We start from the raw sequence: 22346 nt of genomic DNA, 5'->3' as shown, positions 1-22346 counted from the left end.
ATATTTTCAAATAATACGAGCTTCGACTCCCAGCTGTAATTTATAAACTATTCTACTTTAATTGTTTTCGGAGCACGGTTTTGAAATCAACACGTAATCAACCCTTTTTGGGGATTCCGGAAATATTTCTCAGTTTTTTTTCTGGAAACTTCGTTTTAGTTGCTTCGATTTTTCCCTGGATTCAAGAATTATGTTTATAATTTCTTCTGGATTCTACAAAGATTCCTCCAAAAATTTTAATGGAATTTCTTCTGAACTTCCGCAAGAACTTCTGCCAGATTTTTCTTAAAATTCTTACATCGATTTTTCTAAGAATTTCGTCAGAAATTCCTTCTAAAGGACTTCTCTAAAGATTTTTTTCAGGAATTTGTCCTGTAATTCTTCCAAAAATCCGTCGACAGATTTCGTCATAAACTTTTCCATAAATACCTCCGAAAAATCTTTCACAAATTTCTCCAAGAGTTTTTCCACGGAATATTTCACGGATTTTCAAAGGCTCCTCTAGAAATTCCTCAAGAATTCTGCACAGATTCCCTTCAATGATTTCTTCAGAATTTCCTGTCATCATTTGTTCCGAATTTCATCTTGAGATTTCTCTGAGAAAGTTTTTTCCGAAGGTGTTTTTCAAAAGATTTTGCCAAAAATTCAAATAATTGCGCAGAAGAATTACTTTTGGAATTTCTAAGAAGATTGCGCCAGGAGTTCTTTTGAAGACTTCTCCAGGTATTTATCAAAGGGTTCCTCCAGAACTTCCAAGTGTTTTTCAGAATATTGTTGCTGAATGTTGCTTTGATTTTAAAACTTGTTACTGTTGTGTTATTGTTCATAAGTTGATCAATAGTACAACAATAACAAAACTTGTAGTGCAACAGAACACGTTATTGAAATATACAGGGGATAGACAAAATGATCGGGACAGGCAAAATTTTCACTTTACAAAAAATGTTCAACTAGCTGTAACTTTTCGAAAAGTGCATCGAATATTCTCAAATTTTTACTGTAAGTTCTTCAACTAGTTGTGTATCAGTGGACAAAATTTGGAAAATATCGGACAATTCTTCACGAAGTTATAAAGATTTTTGAAAAAGATAAAATTATCCGATAGCCAACTTTGACCTGTTATACCTCCGGATTCAATGAACCGATTGCAATGGAATTTTGACTATTCATGACTTATATAATGAACTCTGGAAAACATTTGACTTAACTTGAAATTTTTAACAAGCGAAAAAGTTATAGCGATTTAATTTTTTTCACGATTTTTTACTAAATTGGTCTATTTTTATTATGCATCCCATTACTTTTTCAATTTATTGGCGGCTATGTTGTTACTTTCCTTCAAAACGTATTTATATATAAGTCAATTAGAGGGAAACTAAATGAACTATAATTTGCATCTTGAATTTTGAAACGATGTTGATGTTTTGGATAATTTGGTGTTTTATTAGAAAAATAATCTAATCGTTATAATTTTCTTCCGTGTTAAGAATATTAAGTTAAGTCAATGGTTTTTCATAGCTCATTATATAAGTCATTAATGGTCAAAATTTCATTGCATTCGGTTAATTGAATCCGGAGATATAACAGCTCAAAGTTTGCTATCGGATAATTTTACCATTTTCAAAAATCTTTATAACTTCGTGAAGAATTGTCCGATCTTTTCCTAATTTTGTCCACTGATACACAACTAGTTGAAGAACTTACAGTAAAAATTTGAGAATATTTGATGCACTTTTCGAATAGTTACAGCTAATTAAACATTTTTTGAAAAGTGAAAATTTTGCCTGTCCCGATAATTTTGTCTATCCCCTGTAATTGAGTGAATGTATATCAATAGCTTGATTATAACAAAATGTGATTGACCAACAAAATTTGTTAATGGAAAAGCTATGCCTTGATAACACTAGTTTACAGCATTTTTGAACTCGGTAAGCTGATGATCATTTTCGGTGTAGAAACATGCCCTGAGTGCGAAAACGCAAAGGAAAAAAATTACAGTAGAGCGGAATTTTTTTCGGCTCTACCCCATTTGGCATAATGCAATTTGGCATAACGCCGTTTGGCATAATGTCATTTGACCTAAAGGCCGTTTGGCATAATGGCCATTTGGCATAATGCCGTTTGGCATAATGGCCATTTGGCATAATGCCGTTTGGCATAATGGCCATTTGGCATAATGCCGTTTGGCATAATACGAAGAACAGCCTTCTTGGTAAGAATGTGCATAATCATTGTTATGCCAAATGGCCATTATGCCAAATGGCCGTTATGCCAAATGGCTTTTATGCCAAATGGCATTATGCCAAACGGCGTCATGCCAAATGGCTTTATGCCAAATGGGGTAGAGCCTTTTTTTTCGACTTTCCACACAAGGTTGATTATTTGAAATCGATTTTTGTTCTATTTTTGAGCAATGTCGCTCACTGCACACATCTCATTCTTCGTAATCAATGCTCCGATTGGGCTGATTTTTTTACTGTAACTCGCCGACATATTATTTGTCAAATAAACGTTGAGAAAGATTTTTTTAAATGTTTTTTTTCTTATTGAAAAAAATATCTTTCTTCATAGATTTTTGGAAATTTTGCTAAAATTTAAACAGATCGTCCCTAAAACTTGTCAATATCTTGAATTTCATCAAAGTAACTGGAATTTTGGTCGTTGACAGAAGTTCACGACTTTCGTTTTATTTTGTAAACTTGTGTAATTCAATAACAACAAAACAACATATAAAAACAGGTTATGTGATTATTATTATTATTATTATTATCTTTATTATCGAGATTTTCAGCCAGGGTTATGTGATTTCGAAGTTATTAATTTGCTATTCTCATCTGCTCGGGTTAGTTTTAATGTAAAGCGGACCTGGTGTAATGATTAGGGCGCATACTTTTCACGTTGAGGACCGATTTCCACTTCTAACAAACGTTTAGTGTTTTTCATCAGAAGGAATGTAATCTGATGAACTAGCGTAGGGGTAAACATCTCATTAATACGTTAAATGGAATGGTGTGTGTATGTGTGTATGCAGATCTACGGATCTACATATTTTTTTCTAAAAATAATGCAATTAAATATTATAATTTCTATTTTATTTTACTCATTTTGGTATCATAATGATCATTTTTTCCTAACTGGTTCATATACAACTGAAATAAGTTGCATAATGAGAAATAGTTGCATTACGTTCATTATGCATCTCATTTGAGTTGCTTGACATGTGGCTCCCGTACATGGGACTACAGCACGTGTACATCAACTCTGGACGGAAGACAGGTAAACCCAGATGCTGCTCAGCGTCGTACCCAATATGCCGCATCCCGGTCTAGTTCAGGCTGCGGGTCTGCCCCTAGGAAGAAATGTGCCCGTAAAACTAATTAATAGCGTTTTTTTTTTAATAATTTTCAATTATTTTTTAATTACTCGGCTCCGTTAAGTTTTCCAATAAACGCAGAGCCTCAAATAAACGAACTGAAAAAAATAGACGCTGCTGTGGACGTACGTGTTTGTTTTCACATGTCGCGTTTATTTTCGTGTTCCTTTTCTCCAGGTTTAATGGTTACGCCAATGGACGGCAGTATGTAACGCCTCTAAAAACCGACAAAATTGCACTGAAGATTCTTGAAATGTCTCCGAAATCCCCCTAAAATCGCCTCGGACTCCATGTAACGTACCTTAGACACTCCGAAAGTACCTAATAAGCCTGTGTTACGCCTTTGGAACCAGCCGCAAATCATCTGAGACTTCCTGTAATGCCTCCGAAATCCCGCTAAAACCCCCTCGGACCCTATGTAACGCACCTGAGACCCTCCGAAGCTCCCGAAAACTCTGCTGAAACAAGCGTTAAATTCTCTGGAACTCCCTGCAATTCCCTTGAAGTCCCCCTTAAACTGCCTTGGATCCCATGTGAACCCTCAGAAACCCCTGAAAACGCCTGCGTTACGTCTTTGAAACCCGGCGAAAAACCTCTGAAACTTTCTGAAATGCCCCCAAAAACGCCCCTACCCCCTGGAATGCCCCTGGAACGCCCCTGAGACTCGCTAGAACTTCCCTGGAACCCTCTGAGGTTCTCTGTTTTCCCAGATTTAATAGTAATTTGGTAGGAGAAATTCTACCAGACTGACAGTTCTCGTGTGGAAAAGTTTAATAAACGGAGTATTCCAGATTCCAGGTATTTTCCATCGTGGTTTGCTTTATAATCAGTGCGCCCTCTAACAAATGCACGTCATACGATACTACTGTTTGTTTTCCAAGTGGCAAGAGCGGATTTGCCTTCGATATTTCGAAGCAACAATTTTTACGTTAAATGAAAGTAGAGGCCGTGAGAACAAACCTCCGGGACCAGAGGTGACTACAATCTTCATGTATTTGATGAGAATTTTCCATGTCCAATAATTCATTATATTTTACGATTATAGTTTTCGTTAGGCGCTATTTTAGATTTATTTTCCAATGTTTTGTAAAATGCGTGATAAAACCGAAATCATCTACCTCTACGTAGTTATCCGTCGTATCAAACAGAATGCGAACGACGCGTTTGATCGCCTTCCAGGTAGCAATTGTTCTTCCTCTACAAGTGGTTGGGGAAGCGGTGCCTATACGATAGGCAAACTGTTACAAACAATAAACAAATCTCTTTCGCTCTTCGTATATATGTACAACAGAGATGGTTATATTTGCGGTTTAGGGGAAGATGATATAGATCGATGAGATTTGAATTACCTTATGACAACTAAGTTGCCGGGTCATTAATTGGCTCGGTAGCTTAGTTGGTAAAGCACTTGTCTAGCGAATAAGGGTCGTGAGTTCAAATCTCACCTGAGCTGTGGATTTTTTTTTCCCAATTCAACCAATAATTTACCCATCTGTACATATGTACGTTCAGTTATTTGAAATTCATAAGTTGTTTAAATCTTTCCCGACCTTTTGATCCGTTTGGGATCGTTCTCAAGGGTTCGATTTGTTACTGTTTTTTTTCGTAAGGATTGGTTTTGCATAACGTGAAATTGTCATATGAAAAAATGGTCTGTTTTTCGACTTGGTCCGACTAAGTTTGGTGGTTTGTGCGTCGTATAATCCGCAATATTTTGCGCTGGTCGAATTCGGGCACAAAGTTTTGCTGTTTTCCACCATTGCTTTTTCAATATAGATTGCTGGGTTAAAGCCTTATAGTAAGAATATTTTAATGTACTGTCGTGCGGGGCTACTTTTGAAATACGGGGCTACTTTGGATATTTTTGAATATGGATTTTTTAAATTTAAAATATGGTTCAAATCTGTTTGATGTCTTTGGGACTATTATGACGCAATATTTCCCCCTTCATTTGGTGGAAATTGTTTTTCAAACAAACCCTTTATTGCTTGTCAGGAGGCGAAAAAACATCGAATAAATCATAAAAATATACATAACGTATCAGAACATTTGCTCCGTAAGCATTGTTTCCACAGTTCATAAATTTCAAAGGGTTGCTCAATTCGTGCAAGAAGTATCGACGTAGCATATACAATCGAATATTTGTATCGATACACATTATAAATGACCGTTTCACCTAAATAAAGGATTGATGGCTCCCAGACAGCCTTTAAGTCTATATTAAAATATCACGCTGCTCATAATACCAAAGGTAGCACAAAACCACCTAAAAACGCATATATTTATTGAAATCATGTATGCTATAGTGTACAACAGTATTGGTACAAAGTAGTATTCTAAATAAACCTGGAATTTTAACTGCAGTTTTGTTTTAATTATGAATGTCCAAAGTAGCCCCCCTCTGGTTCTATATGAGATGTCTCCGATTGGTGTATGGACAACTTTTTTGTTTATTGATGGATTTAGTTCAAATTTTGAATGCATCCTACATACATACTCACGATTATTATGTGTAAAAATTGTAGGAATCCATTCACTACTCTGGGAGTTATAATGTCATAAAGTTCAAAAACCACTAAAAAGTGTATAAAGAAGCCCCGCACGACGGTACAAATAAAAAAAAAACGACTATTAATGAATCTAATCAAAAGTGCAAAAAAATCTAGAACAATTTATTCTAAATCAAACTATTATAGACTACCTTGCGCCTCCATCTTTTTCATTGCATTGGACAGATGTTCAATTATTCTGTTCCAAGCCACCCAGCAGCAGCAGAATGTTCCAGTGGGTGTTTTGTCTAATCCTATAAGGGAACGTTCAAAAATTACGTCCAACATTTGGGGGGGGGGGGGGGGGGGGGTTCTACAAAAGTTTGACACTACGTGTATTAGGTATAGGGAAAATGCGTGACAGAGGGAGGAGGGGGGGTCTAGAAATCCCAAAAATTGATGGACGTAATATTTGAATCTTCCCTAAGGCGTTCAATTGGGTTAATGCTTTTTGAAATGTTATTTTGATTGGGAAACTTCGATAGGACGCAGGTGATTCAACTACCCAATTCGAAAGGCTGCCTCACATTTTAACTTGAGATGCATGGTCAAATTCCCTTAAACGGAATGTAATGCTCCTCTTTTCACTACAACGAGACAAACTTTATTTTGGTTTGATTTAAATGAATTACATTTGATTGCACGATGTACAAGATTATCAGGATTTAATTATGCTACAAAACACAGCGCTTCTCCTCTCTATTGACTAGCTTCATAGAAGCGGTGCTGAAAACTTTTCTGAAGGTTTTTTTAAATAAATAAAGCTTCATAACTTGTATGCAAGTTGTTTCCATAGTAACCACTATATTCTGCATCTAATGTTGCCATACGACCAAGTATATGTGTGTAGTGGTTGGTACAGATGTTTAGGTAGGAAGTTTGTGTGCGATTTGTATAGAAAAGCAGAAGGAAAGAACCGATGACAGCCAATCAGTTGGTTTTGTTTAATTAAAAACGTTTGGTAATTTGAGATTACAGCTGATCACATTTCTGTTGATTATTTTTGTTATTTTTAAAAGTGATAAACCCACTTTATATCGTTGCGGAAATGATACTTTTTTGCGCAGTCAAAGGTTGTTTGAACAAGTTCTGCAACACGAAGGGCAGTTCCGAAATATCTTATCACAAATTTCCAAATCATCCGGAGCGCTTGAAGAAGTGGATTCGGTTCTGCGGATGGAACGATGGATGGAAGCCTCGACATAATCAGGGAATTTGTTCCAGACACTTCGAGCCGAGCTGTTTCGGGGGACAGTTTAAGCGGCGAAGGAAATTAAAAACAACAGGTAATTTAACTAAATTTAAGTCGGGTGTAATTCTTTCATGAAATACTTTGTAGCGATCCCTAGTATGGATGCTGTAACGAGCGTTGTCGATTCTGTTCAAAGCAAAGAGAACTGCAACGGCAAAAACGAAGGTAGCTTCCTGATCCTTTTTTTCATGGATTACGGATTACAATATTTTGCATCATTTTATTTATCAGAAATCAACGAATACCAAGTTTATGAAAACCCACGAGACATTACTGTGACGGAGGAATACGCAAATAATGAATGTAATTCCAATCAACCTGATGCTGAATTTGAAGTAGCTCAAGCTCTGGATATAAATTTGTGCAGGATATGTCGCTCAGTTTTGTTGGCCGATGCGAAGAGTTTGGTTGCACAGGCAGTGGCAGGCAAATCTTACGGAGACATCATTGTGGAAATGCTAAATATTCCGGTAAGAATAATCCTAGCTATTTTAAGGCACACTTTTCTTCAAGCACTCTTCATTACAGGTTCCATGTGGTAATGATGAAAATTTACGTATATGCCAGAAATGCAGCTGCCTAATAGAAGATATCCATTCGTTTGCAAATTTATGTCGAGAATCATTGACTCAAATGTTGGATTCGTCTTATGTTAACACAGTAAATGCTACTGAAATTGAGGAACAAGATGTAATGGAGAAAGGAGCGATTTTAGAAATCGAAATTGAACCGGTAGATTATCAGGCAGACGTTGCTCAGTTGGATCCGCTTTCTGAATTTGCCAAAGTAAAATCCAAACAATGTGATATTTGTGGCGTTTTCATTAAACAAGATTTACAATTACACATGAAAACACATTTTAACGTCTCGGTTAAATGTGAGGTTTGTGGAAAAATCTATTCGAATGCTCGGCAGCTGCAAGTGCATATGAACATACACACGAAGAATATTCCATATCCTTGTCAATACTGCGACAAGATCTTTTATGTTTGGAGATCTCAAAAAGATCATGAGGTTTGTCCGAATATTTCTAGTTTCATGGAAGACGATAACAACAACAACTGAAATATCATTTCAGCAAACACATTTGGATAAAATCAACAACGTTGAGCATCGATGCACAAAGTGTGACAATGTGTACGCTACCAAGAAGCAACTCGAAGTTCATTTCAAGCTAAAACACTTGGGAATCCGGAAATATGACTGCAAACAGTGCAACTTCAAGACTAATCAAAAGTAGCTTACAGGTTGTTTGAAAGCTTTCAGCTGTTTTCAACATTTTTTTTAACAATTTTAGGGATCGCTTACTGCATCACGTTCGAGCAACGCATACCGATAAACGTCCGTACGGTTGTACCGTGTGTGACAACACGACTTGCAACGATTCCAACCACTACATTCACTTCCAGCGGCACAAGAGAAAGGGAGAGTCCAATGAGTATCAGATCAGGTGTGCATATTGTGGCATTATTTTCCAGAAAGATGCCGTGTTTGAAATGCACTTGATTGAGGGCCATCCGGAAGAAGCTGTTATTGTTTAGGGAACAAACCAAAAATAAAGTTCTTAAATTTCAGAGAAGGTGACCACACCAAATGTTGGCCATCTCAATCCAAGTACCTTTCCCAAAAATGTGTTTATGTAAAGCTAAGACATTTGCATAGTATTAACGATTCGTGGCAAAGAATTTTTTTTAAGAAATACAGATTGATTTTTATACTCAACGCGAGTAGTCAAGGTACTTCATGACTTTCAATAAATTTCTTCGATTCCTATAGAACCTTCAGAGTCATGACATCGACTCTGACCACTATCTTGTTGTCAGTAAGATATCAGGTTGCCAACCATAGCAAACTCAAGAATCCAACGACCGTTGCGTTTCAATCTCCAGTGCCTCTGAGCAGAAGGTTTTCATTTACGCGGCCGCGTAAATGAAAACCGCGTAAAAAAAGACCTGACTGTACTGTTATCGAAACTAAAAAAAAAAACGTTAAGGTACACCGGGGCAAGTTGAAACGGGTGGGGCAAGATGAAACACGAAGTTTTGAAATAGATTTCTATACAATTTGGGAATTTATTCTTCGCTAAAAGATTGTTTGAATCAAAAACTATGTGTTATAGCGATCGAACTGTTTATCATCATTAGAAATTATCATGTTAACCCGCTGTTTCATCTTGCCCCACCCGTTTCAACTTGCCCCGGTGTACCTTACAAAAATCAAAAATGGAAGATTACGAACTGATTTTACGGCAACGACTTTTAACGCGAAACAACGAACTAGAATTGGAACTTGAAGTGTACTAACCCTGGCCTAGCAGGGTAAACTGGTGCAACTAGCCAATGAGGCATGCCGTATGAAGCTTGAGATTCTAGGACTGAGCTAAGTCAGTTAGCCGAACACAGATTAGCGTCGTAAATTCTGCAATATGTACTCTGGCCTATGGGGTGAACACGGCTAGTTGTGGCCAGATTCAGAACACGGGTTCGAAACCTTAGCATGGCCCAATGTTATGCGCCAACCGATGCTGCCGAAATGCAAGACAAAGAGAACTTCTACAGCCAACTGAATGCTGTCGTAGATAAGATTTCAAAAGATCGACTTCAACGCGAAGAGTGGTTCTGAAAAATAGGACTATGGGCACGTCATGAGATGCCATGGTCTCGGAGAAAATTTCTTAATGACCGAGAACGGAGCGTTGTTTGTAGAGTTTTGTGGAAACAATGACATGTTGATTGAGGGATCGCTCTTTCCCCATCGATCAGTGCACAACGTGGCATGGGTTTCCCGTGATGGCGTCACGGAATATTAAATCAACTACATCTGCATCAGCTGAAAATTGAGACTAAGCCTTTCTGATGTGCGGAATAAACGACGACATTGCGTCCGATTACCATCTGCTAATCGGCGAGATCCGGCTGCGTATTACTAGAATCCACCGACAGGAGGAGGAGCTCGGGCGTCAGTTCAACACACACCAACTGGATGACGCTGAGGATAAAATGTCATTCGTCGAGGAACTTGCGTACAAACCGTGTTGCGGATATTCCGGAAGGTGGAAGCGTAGAATTGAGCGCCATCAAGAACGCCTTCATCGTCACCGTCGAGAAAAAATTGGGTGAGCTACGCACTTAGAGAAAGCAGTGAATGGTACCTAGAGGAAGATAGAGAAATGAAGGACCGCCAAAGCCGCGATAGAGCGTGCGAAAACACACGGAGCCAAAGCCGTAGCCCGTCAGCGCTATTCGGCTCTCGAAAAGGAAGTGAAACGCTCATGTAGACGGGACAAAAGAGCGTGGTCGGACTCTCTAGCCGATGAAGGCAAAAATCCGTAGCGTGAATTCGAACAGAGCTCTGGGGGTCGATCGCATATCGACCGAGATGCTCAAAGCTGATCCCATAGTATCTGCACAACTGCTGTATCAGAGTGTAGAATTAGATTAAATTAAAATACACAAAAAATGAACATAAAACTGCTGTTATGTACACCGGGGCAAGTTGAAACGGGTGGGGCAAGATGAAACAGCGGGTTTTTTTTACCAGTTCGTTTATTTAAAGGCTCGAATGTTTAATAAAAAACTCTACAGAGCCGAGGGTCTAAACAAAATTGTTTAAAATTTACAAAATACAATTTCAATAGTTAATTTTGCGTGCACATTTCTTCTTTGGAACGGTACTCGAACCGGAGCTGGAGCCGGAACCAGAGGCTGCAAATCGGACCCGTCGCTGCTGTGCCTGTGACTTCACCATTGCTTCTTGGAACGCTTGAACCACTTCTTTCAATACTTCTATGCCTTCTTTTCTCTTTTTTTTCCTTTTCAAATTCATCCTGGCCAACGGTAGGCTGCACCTGCTCCATAGTATCAAGCGCTTCCGTGGGGTGTTCGAAGCTTTCCTCGAGAACTTCGATTATTTCTTCGTCCAAGGTTTCTGTTGATTTGTGTCCTGATTCCGTTTCGCTACCAGCCACTATCCCAGCATAGGAGGCTACCGTCTGCTTATCCTTCTACGTCGAGTTCTGAGCTATTCTCTGAGGACACGAATCTCTCCGATGTCCAACTCCTTGACAAAAGAAACATGTGTCTTTCAGTCCACTGTAAAACACATTTACCCTCCAGCCGCAAACATCGACGAACGGGGGAACACCAGTCTGAAGATGACCGAGACCTGATTCCGCTGGAAATTTGGCAAGTAGGGTCTGGGACCATTTGGGCAGGAGCACCTATTTTGGGCACTTGCTGCTATAACTCAGTCAATTTTAAATCGATTGACTTGGATTTTTGTACATGGGTAGATACTGTGCGTATCAGATCGTGTTTCAAAAATCAAGTCAATCGTTTCAAAATTTACCGAGTTATAGCAGCAAGTGCCCAAAATAGGTGCTCCTGCCCAAATGGTCCCAAACCCTACAAGTGATAAACTTTCATCACTTATCTCAGGTGGGAGATCGAAAACGCGAATATATCGCATATCGGTACCGGCGATTGTCATCCGAACCTCTACTGACTTGCCACTTGAGTACACAAACGCTCGCGGTTCCAAGTTCTTCTTCATCGACGTTTTCATTGCGTCCTGAGATATGAACTTGATGAACAGGGATCGATCGCGTGCCGTCTTATAAGCCGATTCCATTAGCAGCGGATCGGTGTCCAACTGCTTCAAAAAATTTGCAATTTCATTCCAGGAGGGTCTGGGGCTACCCGGCGGGAAGCGAAATTGCACGGTGTTATGCATCATCTCGTTCATTTCGATTGTGCTTTTGCAACACAATACACAACGCCGACAAACGAGCTAATGTGACCGACCGACGAACAAAGCGGAGTAGGGTAAAAGGGTATAATGCGCCCCACCGGGGCAAAACACCCCTCTTCATTTTCTAGCGATTCCAGCGCTTTTCGCATGCGTGATCGATTAAAAATCTCAAATATTGAAGAATTATTGCCATCGAGCTGGTCGGTTAGTGGATTGGTGCAGAAAAGCAATAAAAATATCAAAAAGTCTGACATCGAGGCTTTTGACTTAATATTTTACCTCTTGTGAGCTGACTTCATTGTAAACGAAGCTAGTTCTGTTCGCTTGTGTTACTTTGCAACTTTTATGCAGTTAAACACTTGTTGAAAGACCTTCCTAGGATTAGCATGTGGTGGAATTATCCCCTGGGACAGTTTTATCACGGGGCTGGACGTGTTTCTTTTGATGGGGCGTATTGCCCCGTTTGTTTTGAAAAGGCAAATTTTGGAACGTTTTCGAAAAACGTTTCAAAGCATAGCCACCTCTCCAAAGGCAAAGTTCGCATGCAACACTTCACTAACTTTAGTAACAACGATTTGCAGTGAACAATAGATGAAATAAGGCGCCAGTTTCAGATATATAGCCATTTCTGCTTAGGGGGGGCATATTATACCTGTTTACCCTAGGTACGCGCTTTTGACTACCTAACAGGCACACTATCCGAGAAGAGCAAATTTACATGCGTCCGCGTTTCACGGTAGCAGCGACAGAACTGAAACAGCGGGTCAACATGATGTTATCCAATGATGGTGAACAGCTTGAATGCCATAACACATAGTTTTTGATTGAAACAATCTTTTGACGCACGCTATGTCCAAAGGGAAGTATAATGAAAAGTGAATGTACCTCAAAATTTATTGGCTAGAACCGTATTTTTGGACCTCTAGATTCAGAATATGTACGATTTAAAATAATCCGTTTTGGGTTTTTTTCCCATGCATTTTTATATGGGATGAAATTATCCATCAAATGACTTTTTTCGCCATTTGTATGGGAAAATAGGAAAAAAATCAAACTGAAAAAAAAAACGAAAAACCCAAGATGAAATATTTTAAACCGCACAGATTCTGAAACAAGAGGTCCAAACCTACCATTCTATGAAATAACATTTGAGGTACATTCGATTTTCATAATACTTCCCTTTGGACATAGCGTGTGACGTGGAGCGGATTTGGTGTGATGGTTAAAGCACATGACTGTTACTATTACTGTATGGAAGGTGTCTTATGAAAAAGTATTCAACAAGGAAATCAAGGAAATCGGACGGGCAATCACCCACGATGCAGATCTGCATCACCGTGAGTGCTCGCTCAAGGCTGCAAGTAGTATGTGGTAAGTAACCAGGGAGAGGCCGACTACTCCATGGAAGGCCACACAATATATCTATTTGTGGTTGATGAGGATCTTAGAGCACTCAACGTTCAGGAGGATTGGAAGATAATAAACCCAATGTGGAGCCCAGTAGAGAAGGAGGCTTCATTCAGCGTAGATTCAATGGAGCGAATCGCAGCCTATAAGTAAGTAATTCAGTTTTATTTCATTTATATTTGCATTTATTCATTAATATTTCAATCCATCATCCAGGTAATCTTTTCCATTCAAAACTCGTAAATTCCACAATCAAATCAAGTTCGGGCTATAACAGTGTTAGTGAAACGGACCTGCACGTTCGCAAGAGCCATGTTGCTGTTCGGACGAGTGAAGTCCTGCAAGGTACGAATAGCATTTGGAGCACGGCGATCGAACGGATAACCCATTGGACGACGATCCGGGTACAGACGATCTCGAAGGCCACAGAACGAGTGCGAATCGTTGCAGTCGACGTTTTCATCAAACTCCTGGTTGACCGTATCGCCCGTGTAGTCCGAAACCATCGCAAACAGATCGAAGGGCATTCCCTCTGGAGTGCCCTTAGGGATCAACAGATGAGATGGCCATCCACAGTTGCAGAAGCGGTATACTTCGGTGCCGGATTGATTGGATGGAGCCGCCGAACGGAATGTTCGTTCGTATGGAATGGTAACGCTGGATTGTTCCGAACGACGGACGATCGTGTTGGCTCCAGGTTGCACTAGAATGCGAGGTTGGATTAGTGAACTTTCTAAAATATTTGAATAATTGAGGACGTACATGTAACAGTCCACTTGTCCAATTCAATCATGAGAATGCGTTGTTCCTGGAAAGTGAGGGCTATGTTGCGCTCGTCAGTCTTCGGACCAAGGAAGATTCGGCAAGTTCCACGACGTCTAGCTCCAGTATTGTTGACCGTCAAACGGAAAGTGAATGGCGCGTGCTGCAGATGGGTAAACGCTGCAAACACATTTCCTTGGGGGCCGAAGTCCATTCCGGTGGCTAAATCAATTTGCGAGCGTTGCCAGTATGTCAGAAGTACATTTGGCGGAGCGTTAGCACGGTTCAGCTGAACACCAAATGACTGAATTTGAACACCATTGTAGTTGAGTTGGTTGGCTGGATAAGGTTGCAGGGTGTTTTTGTGGCGATGGAACATGTTATCGACTTGAGCGTGCAGACGGTAGAACGTTGGATCTCTCATGGCTGTTTGGAACTCTCCAACCACTCCGTATCCTTCCAAGAAACGACCTTCAGGATCATGGCTGTATGCAATAATGTTGTGCAAATTTCCGTGATAACTTCCGTAGTACTGACGGTTGACCGAAAGCGAGGAAGGTTCCATAATGTTTCCAAGAATATCGGTTCCGGTTTCTTCCGTTAGTGGAATCCGTTGACCATTCGCCTAAAAGTATGCGAAATTAAGTTAGATTTTATTTACTGCAAGGGTTCTTAGGAACACATGCACTTACCCCCATTACAAAGCCAGCATCGATACTATCTGAAATACGTTTTTCCCAATTTTCCAAATCTGTAACTGTGAAAATCACATCATCGTCAACTCTGTTGACATCGGTCAAAACCTGGTTTTGAGGACGAGGTGGAAAAGCACGATTGTTAACACTTCTGATGATCTTTGGGAAATAGCCCTCGGGAATTGGAACTCGTAGATTAGTCAACGGTCGAACTCGGCCCAAGCGAGCACAAAAACGTTCCACATTGTAACGAGCAATCAGCTGTTGGTGCATGTAGTAAAACAACTCGCCGCGACGATCCTTTCGGACAACCTGATCGGGTCCATCTCCTGGATACACCAAATGCCAGTGCCAATGGTGCAGATTCACACCAATATCCTCACGGAAGAATGCCAACCGCTGTTCCTCTTCACGATCCGAAGCGGTGAAGTTCATTTCAATATTTACGATCATCTGTTTTCCCCAATTGAAATCAATTATTAACGTGTACATGTAATCCAATTTAGTCAACTTACTCGTTCCGCCTGTTGAACCACCGAGCCTTCTTCCCGAGCCCTGGGGAATGTTGTGGGATCTACGAATGAGTCTGGGAACAACTGCAGCAGCGATGGAATGTTGACGTCCCTCGTGTCTGGTCTGTTCTGGATGGCCACGGACAATGCATACTGGAACAGCATCGGGTTTAGGCGATCACGTGCATACGAACCCACAGCCATCAGCGTATCGACATCTGGTTGTCTCAGGAACAGCGCAATCAAATCGCCCGCAATTTTCCGATGTTTTTCGTTGAATAGAGAAAATCCTCCTCGCCGTGGTATGGCCTCTGCGAAGGCGATATTTGGAGTTCCAACATTGCGTACCGGAATTCGGGTGTCGGCGTCGTTACTGAATCTGCTCTGGAGGTTCTCGCCAATCGGACGATAACGGTCGGTGAGGTAGTTTTCAGGTAGATCGATCAGCGTCTTGCCATCATCCTTCGGATAGAAGGTGGGCTCCAATGGCCGTTGCAGCAGTGCAAGTAGTTTTTGACTTCCTGACGCCATTGTTGCTCAATAAGAACGCTGTGGACGTTTGAGTGCTGCTACTTTCCCGAACTGTCGATGTATAACTTCCAGATTGAATTGACCTAGCTTTTATACCCAGTTATTGTGTTTTCTTCTCATCAATACGTGTTGTTATATTTTTAGTCAGCCATATAAATTTGTGAACTCGTGGTCTTATCTTTCAACTGCAGTAATGCATACGTTTGCTCAATTTGCAATCTTAACCATGCACTATTTTCGGGAGCCCCCCATTGCACAAATTTTAACCGCAACTGCACGATGCAAAACGAAAACACTGCTGCATATAACAATTTTGTAGAATTGATTAACCGCAAAACCATAGAAGTGAGATGCATTTCCAATTTTATGTTTGTCTTGGGTTTTTCAATGATCAGGTCCCCCCAATCTATCCTGACTGATTATGACAGTCAGTTCGGCCAAGTTCGGAACTAAGAGAAGACATTTATTATGATTCCTTAAAGAAATAAAACCACTTTAAAATATATCGTGAGCTTGTTTATTAGAAAAGACATGTTTGAAATTTGGTACAAATTTGGCAAAAAGTATGTCATTAGTAAGTACTGCCATTGAAACAGTGTATTCTCAAGTGTTTATTTTGTTGCAGGTGATAAATAATCTGCGAAGCCATCATAACCTATTTGATAGCAGATTATAAGAAGAGTGATTTCTTTTTCCCGTGACAAATTTTGAACTTTGTTGCTTTGAATCACTAAATATTGTATGGGCGGGTTACGTCATCAGGATGTCGGATAGCAACCCGAATAAAATAGTTCGCGAGAGCAATCCAACCGGTACAAGAAGACATAATGCGCAGCGAGCTAGGTGCGTCGATCACGTGGAGGGCGATTTGCGGATCCTTCGCAGAGTGTGGAGACGCACAGCCATGGACTTATGTACGCACAGCAGAGCCTCAGATTGACCGTAAGGTGAGTGTGGGTTAGATCAGAGATGACGCCGGGGAGGTACACGTTATACGGCTTTTGCCATTATTTTGTCCTCCTAGGCTTCACAAAATGGCGACGATGACAATGTTCTCGCCCGTTTTGGATGAGCGGTTTTTTAAATTGCGACGTCTAGAGATCTAGAATATCCTGGAAATACGAAATCTTTCCGAACAGTGATTCCGGAGTCAATCACATGTGTTCTTCTGGTTATCTCCACCCCTTAATTACCAAACGAGTACACCATATTTCTATTCACAAAACAAAAGTTTTTTTTTTATGTGATTCGCTCGACGCGCACTTATTTTATTTGCGGTGGTTGCTGATGGAAAAGAGCTTTCTCGCACAGAGAAACAGACGTAACGCATAGAAAAAAGTCATTTAAAAATATCGTCACGAAAACATAATCGCCCAATGCTAAATACACTGCGTTTGAACGGGTCACCGCTAGGTAGCAGTAGTGAGCAAACGTCAAATAGGAGTAAAATCGATGCCAGTGCCACCAGTGGTCAATCGACCACATACCGAACATTTCAATCAACCGCTAAAAAGGTGATGGATTTTCAAATTTTCAGATTTTTAGGCTCAATTTTCTAAAACTTCGCAAAAATTCCTGAAGGAATTCCAGGAGGAATTCCCAAAGGAATGCCAGGAGGAATCCCCGAAGGATTTCCAGAAGTAATTGCCAAAGAAATTCCGGGAGGAATCTCTGAAAAAAATAATTATATGCACGGATCTCTGAAACTCCTGGAGAAATCTCTGAAGAAATTTCTAATCCCTGTAGGAACTCTTGTAGGAACTTCCGAAGAAACTTCAAAAAGAAACTCAGGAATCAATCCTAGACTAATCTCTGAAGGACCTTCTGTTCCTACATTCCTGAAGGAACTTCTAGACGAATTCCTGTTGGATCTTCTGGAAGCATTCCTAAACCCTCCCAAAAGAATCTCTGCACGATCTCCTGAAGGAATACATGAGGGGACTTCTATTGGAATAGCTGAGGGATCTTCCGAAGGAATCCCTGATGGAACTGGATGAAACCTGGAAATGTTCCAGAACTCTCCTGGGACTACTGGGGAGATCCCTGGATAAAGTCCTGGAGAGATCCCAGAAGGAGCTTCTGAAGCAATCCTTGAAAGAACTATGTACTTTACTACAGGAATCCTAGTAGGAACTCCTGGATTAAACCCTGGTGGAACTTCTATAGGAAAACCTGAAAAAAATCTTAGAGAAATCCCTGAAAGAACCCCAAAAAGAATATTTGAAAATCTCCCAGAGGCATCCCGAAGGAATCCTCAAAACAATTTCAGGAGAAATCCTTGCTCAAGCTACAACTCGATGCCTTATTTACTTTGTAGAGGTTTTGAAAACCGCCGTAAAACAAAATGATTTTATTTTGGCATCATACTGGTGTTTAAAACCTCTTGGAATCTACTCAACATAAAATTTTACTTGGGTCAAGAAATTTTTGAAGGAATTCCTGAAGGAACTCCTGCACAAATTACTGAGAGAACTCCGCGCGTTATTCCTTAAAGAAATTCCAGAAGCAATCCCGAAATAGGTACCAGCATTTTGAAAATGAGTTGTCGGGGGTCGGGTACGTGAAGGTTAACAAACAATGCAAACATAAAATGGTTTTGTTTCTCAAAACAGCACTTATTTGTTTTGAGAAGTATGATGGGAGCGTATATGCATAGCAACTCGAGCAAAAGGGAATACCTTACAAATACCACGCAAAGAGCAACCTGTGCTCTAATACCTAAAATTGTTTTTGTTATGTTATTCTATGAAATCTAGACCAACATTTGAAAAGGGCGGAAGAGCCAAAATGAAAACAAATCACTTTTCAGCATAATTTGATGAAACAACTCATAAACATATGTTTTTTTCTGACGTTAGCTCAAAAATAAGTTTCCACTTCTGGAAAACAATAATTTAAATAAAGGCGGATTTCCACATCTGATTTTGATCACTTCATTTATTTGTTCCGCCAATGATCTTGCGCCTTTAAAAAAAAAGCACAAAAATGCACAAAATGGTTAACACTATGAATGAGTGTAATCAGTTTCGTACCTTTTAATTCCGCCCTATGTTGCTTATCCTTTGACAGATACGCGTATTTCGACTACCACTTGTAATCTTCCTCAGTGTCAGTTATCCACAGTGGATAACTGACATTGAGGAAGATTACAAGTGGTAGTCGAAATACGCGTATCTGTCAAAGGATAAGCAACATAGGGCGGAATTAAAAGGTACGAAACTGATTACACTCATTCATAGAGGGTATTCTGCTTAGAGGGTTCGAAAAGTCGGTACAAGATGGTTAACATTGTTGAATAAACAGTCGAGAACAGCCTCGCCATTGATATTTATCAAATTTACACAAAACTTTTACTCCCACTGTTGATTAAAGTCGCCCCAAACTACTTACACCGTTATTGAAAAGCCTTCGTCATTACGTCGTGCTTCGGCGCCCATCAAAATGTCTGAGAGGAATTCCACGGAGTCATGTCAGTCGATCCTGAGCGACCATTTCAAAAATATCTGAAACTTTGCACAGTTTTTCAATTTCATATAAATCGCCATTTTTTGATATTAAACCTTCATATTCACTCACGACTAACTTTTCAAAAGGGTGTATGCGAAAATAGTTCTAAAATATTCTAAAAGCTGTACAGCAAAAACGGATTGTTCGATTGTTATAAATTTTTCAGCAAAGTTAGATAACTAAATGATGATTCCTTAGAAAATATACACTGTAAAAAATTTCTTTTTCTACTTTGAAAAAATATGATATTTGTCACAAAAACTCAAATATCTCAAAACCCTATCTTTTTACCAACTTCAATTTTTTAGGGGAAATGGCCCATTATATCAGCTATCTACCATAAAATTTTGGTGATGGGAAACTGATAAACAAAAAAGTTATGACATTTCAAACATTTCACAATTTTTACATTTAGTAACAAAAAAAATTTTTTTTCTGTGTAAATTATTTCGAGAATTATATTTTGATGCTGATTTTATTGTAAAGGCTACCGCCTGAATTAAACAAGTTGTTTTCATGATACTTTAGTTTGATTATTCGTAATTACTATAGTATCTATTTGAAACTTAGACGCGATCCAGTGTTGTGATCAAAAATATTGAGATTGTCATACTTTTTATTGTACGTGACTGGTGAAAAAATCCCTTGATAGTGTTGAAAAGCTGTTGATTGTAAGAAAAATGGAATTGAATTTATTTTTAAGACAAAAGCTGTATAATAAAAGTTTTTTATACGCGTATGCGTCTAGTTTATCCGCAAAAAAAAATCCCTCTTACACACTTATTTCTGAATTGCCTGTTCGGTACTTTTTTGACGAGATTATAACAGCAGTACGATCTCGGTAGTTTCGGTAATCGATTTTACTGAGGCTCAGTAAAACAACTGTCAAAATCGTATGGAAAAGGTAAACAATGCATTTTTGCTGAACGAGTTCGGTGCTCAGCAGTTTTAATCTCGTCAAAAAATTACCGAACTCGGTAATCAAAATTAAGTGTGTAGAGAACAGACTTTATGATCGGAAGAATGCGAGTAACTTCAACAACAACAAATGCATAAGAGGTACATACCACAGACAAACAGACGAAACGCCTAGAACAATTTTAGTGAAAATTCATCGCCCAGTTCACACTATCACCACCTGGTGGAAATGTTTCACGAAACACTGCGTTGTGCAATATCGTCATCAGAAGGCGCTAGTGTGAAACGTCAAACGCAAAGAAAAACGATGGGCGCTCTTCTTGTTATGAAAGCCACAACCAAGATTCAAAATGATCGTTGAAGGCGTGGTCAATGAAAATTTCGCCAGTGTTACGTTTGTTTGTCTGTATACATACCTGACAATGCTCACGAAAAAAAAAACAAAAAAATACTACCGCTATGAATATTAAAAATTGTATAGTATTTTTTTTTTCTTCAGCCACCAACACCAAACAAGTAAGTTAAAATTAATAAGTGATTTTGTTTATTATAATCTAACGAACAAGATGAACAGTCGCTTTCTTGTAGACCGTTTGATGAAAAAAAAATGTTCAAAAGAGTTACGAAATCTCACCGAAAGCACCATAGATAAACTGAAAGAGACTGGTTATGCCCAAATGTCCACATTGTGTACAAAATTACGCATTTGCAAGTCCTGCCGTCTAAAATTTGACAAACGAGCCAGCTGTATATCATCGGTAAAGCAGGGCGCAGGAAGTTCGAAAACGACAACAACTGAGAAATTGCCATCAGCGACATCTGTTTAAACAATTTAATTACGCCCCTTTTCAAAAATGCCCTGTAATATTCTTCAACATCTATACCCATTTCAATATTTTTAACGTTGCAAAACACGCTTTCAACATTCATCTTGAAGAAGAGGGAAAACACTTGTCATCAAATGTAACAGCAAATTAATGAATAAACGACTAATGCGCGGAGGGCGTGATAAAATCGGAACATTACGGTACATAGTATATTATATGTATACAGGGTGTTAGGTTCGTGAGTGCAAACTTTTTAAAGGGTGATAGAGGACCATAAATGGAGAAAAAAATTGTTCTACGCATATGGTCAAATCTCAACCGTTACGTAGTTATTAAACTTCCCATGTTTTTGACTCTAATTGCCTTAACTGGCCATATCTTGAAAGTGGTCAAACTTATCGCAGTTTTTTCACCCTTATTCGAAAGATTATTGAATTTTCTATCAAATGGCATCTTTGAATCAATTGGTTTAGTTAAATAACTAAGTTTTCCAGAACAAAAAGCTTGAAAGTAGTGTGTTTTAATTTGTTTTTGTCAATTATCTTTGAAAAATGCGTAATAAATTAAAATTTTCTTTTAGGCAAATTTGTGGCCCCTGTTTCACTCTACAATTCGTTCTTTGACATCAAACTTTTATCTCTTATCGTTTTCTTGCAATTTTGATTTAAACATCGCATTTCAGATCATAAATTTGTAATTGTCAAGGAAAGTACTTTTTTGCGCACTGTGCCGCACATTTAAATCGAAATTACTAGAAAACGATAAGAGCTAGAAGTTTGATGTCAAAGAACGAATTGTAGAGTGAAACAGGGGCCATAACTTTGCCGAAGAAAGAATTTTAATTTATTACGCATGTTTCAAAGATAATTGACAAAAACAAATAAAAACGCACTACTTTTGAGCTATTTGTTCTAGAAAATTTAGTTAATTAACTAAACCGATCGATTCAAAGATGCCATTTGATAGAAAACTCAATAATCTTTCGAATAAGGGTCAAAAAACTGCGATAAGTTTGACCATTTTCAAGATATGGCCAGTTAAGGCAATTAGAGTCAAAAACATGGGAAGTTCAATAACTACGTAACGGTTGAGATTTGACCATATCCGTAGAACATTTTTTTTCTCCTTTTATGGTCCTCTATCACCCTTTAAAAAGTTTGCACTCACGAACCTAACACCCTGTATAAAATATATAATAAAAACAACTTGTTTTACTCACGCAAGGCCATTAACAATAAAATCAGCATCAAACTTCAATTTCCGG

The 22346-nt window shown here is 39.1% G+C and overlaps 3 protein-coding genes across 3 annotated transcripts in view; 2 read left to right on the top strand and 1 right to left on the bottom strand.

Annotated features, from left to right (window-relative positions):
* Positions 1-22346, bottom strand: part of LOC115269863 (uncharacterized) — a 51066-nt gene that overhangs the window by 4181 nt on the left and 24539 nt on the right. The window contains exons 2-5 of the mRNA XM_062848306.1: positions 15303-16128; positions 14785-15240; positions 14093-14717; positions 13593-14033 (exon numbers count right to left, since the gene is read on the bottom strand). Coding sequence (XP_062704290.1) covers positions 13593-14033; positions 14093-14717; positions 14785-15240; positions 15303-15830 — 2050 coding nt within the window. The 5' untranslated portion in view covers positions 15831-16128. The remainder of the gene's footprint in view (positions 1-13592; positions 14034-14092; positions 14718-14784; positions 15241-15302; positions 16129-22346) is intronic.
* Positions 6871-8913, top strand: LOC109423855 (zinc finger protein 547-like). The gene is made up of 6 exons (XM_019698891.3): positions 6871-7208; positions 7262-7339; positions 7406-7644; positions 7703-8188; positions 8253-8410; positions 8472-8913. Exons 1-6 carry the CDS (start codon positions 6971-6973, stop codon positions 8713-8715), a joined length of 1443 nt encoding a protein of 480 aa, XP_019554436.3. The 5' UTR covers positions 6871-6970; the 3' UTR covers positions 8716-8913.
* Positions 16760-22346, top strand: part of LOC115270199 (phenoloxidase 8-like) — a 29291-nt gene continuing 23704 nt past the window's right edge. Inside the window, exon 1 of the mRNA XM_062852169.1 lies at positions 16760-16777. The gene's annotated coding sequence lies outside the window, so the exon portion shown is untranslated. The remainder of the gene's footprint in view (positions 16778-22346) is intronic.

The sequence above is a fragment of the Aedes albopictus genome, chromosome 2 (assembly GCF_035046485.1).
Source record: "Aedes albopictus strain Foshan chromosome 2, AalbF5, whole genome shotgun sequence".
In the NCBI taxonomy this organism is placed as follows: domain Eukaryota; kingdom Metazoa; phylum Arthropoda; class Insecta; order Diptera; family Culicidae; genus Aedes; species Aedes albopictus.
Note: the sequence above shows the minus strand (reverse complement) of the source record. Positions and strands in the feature narration are given on the sequence as shown.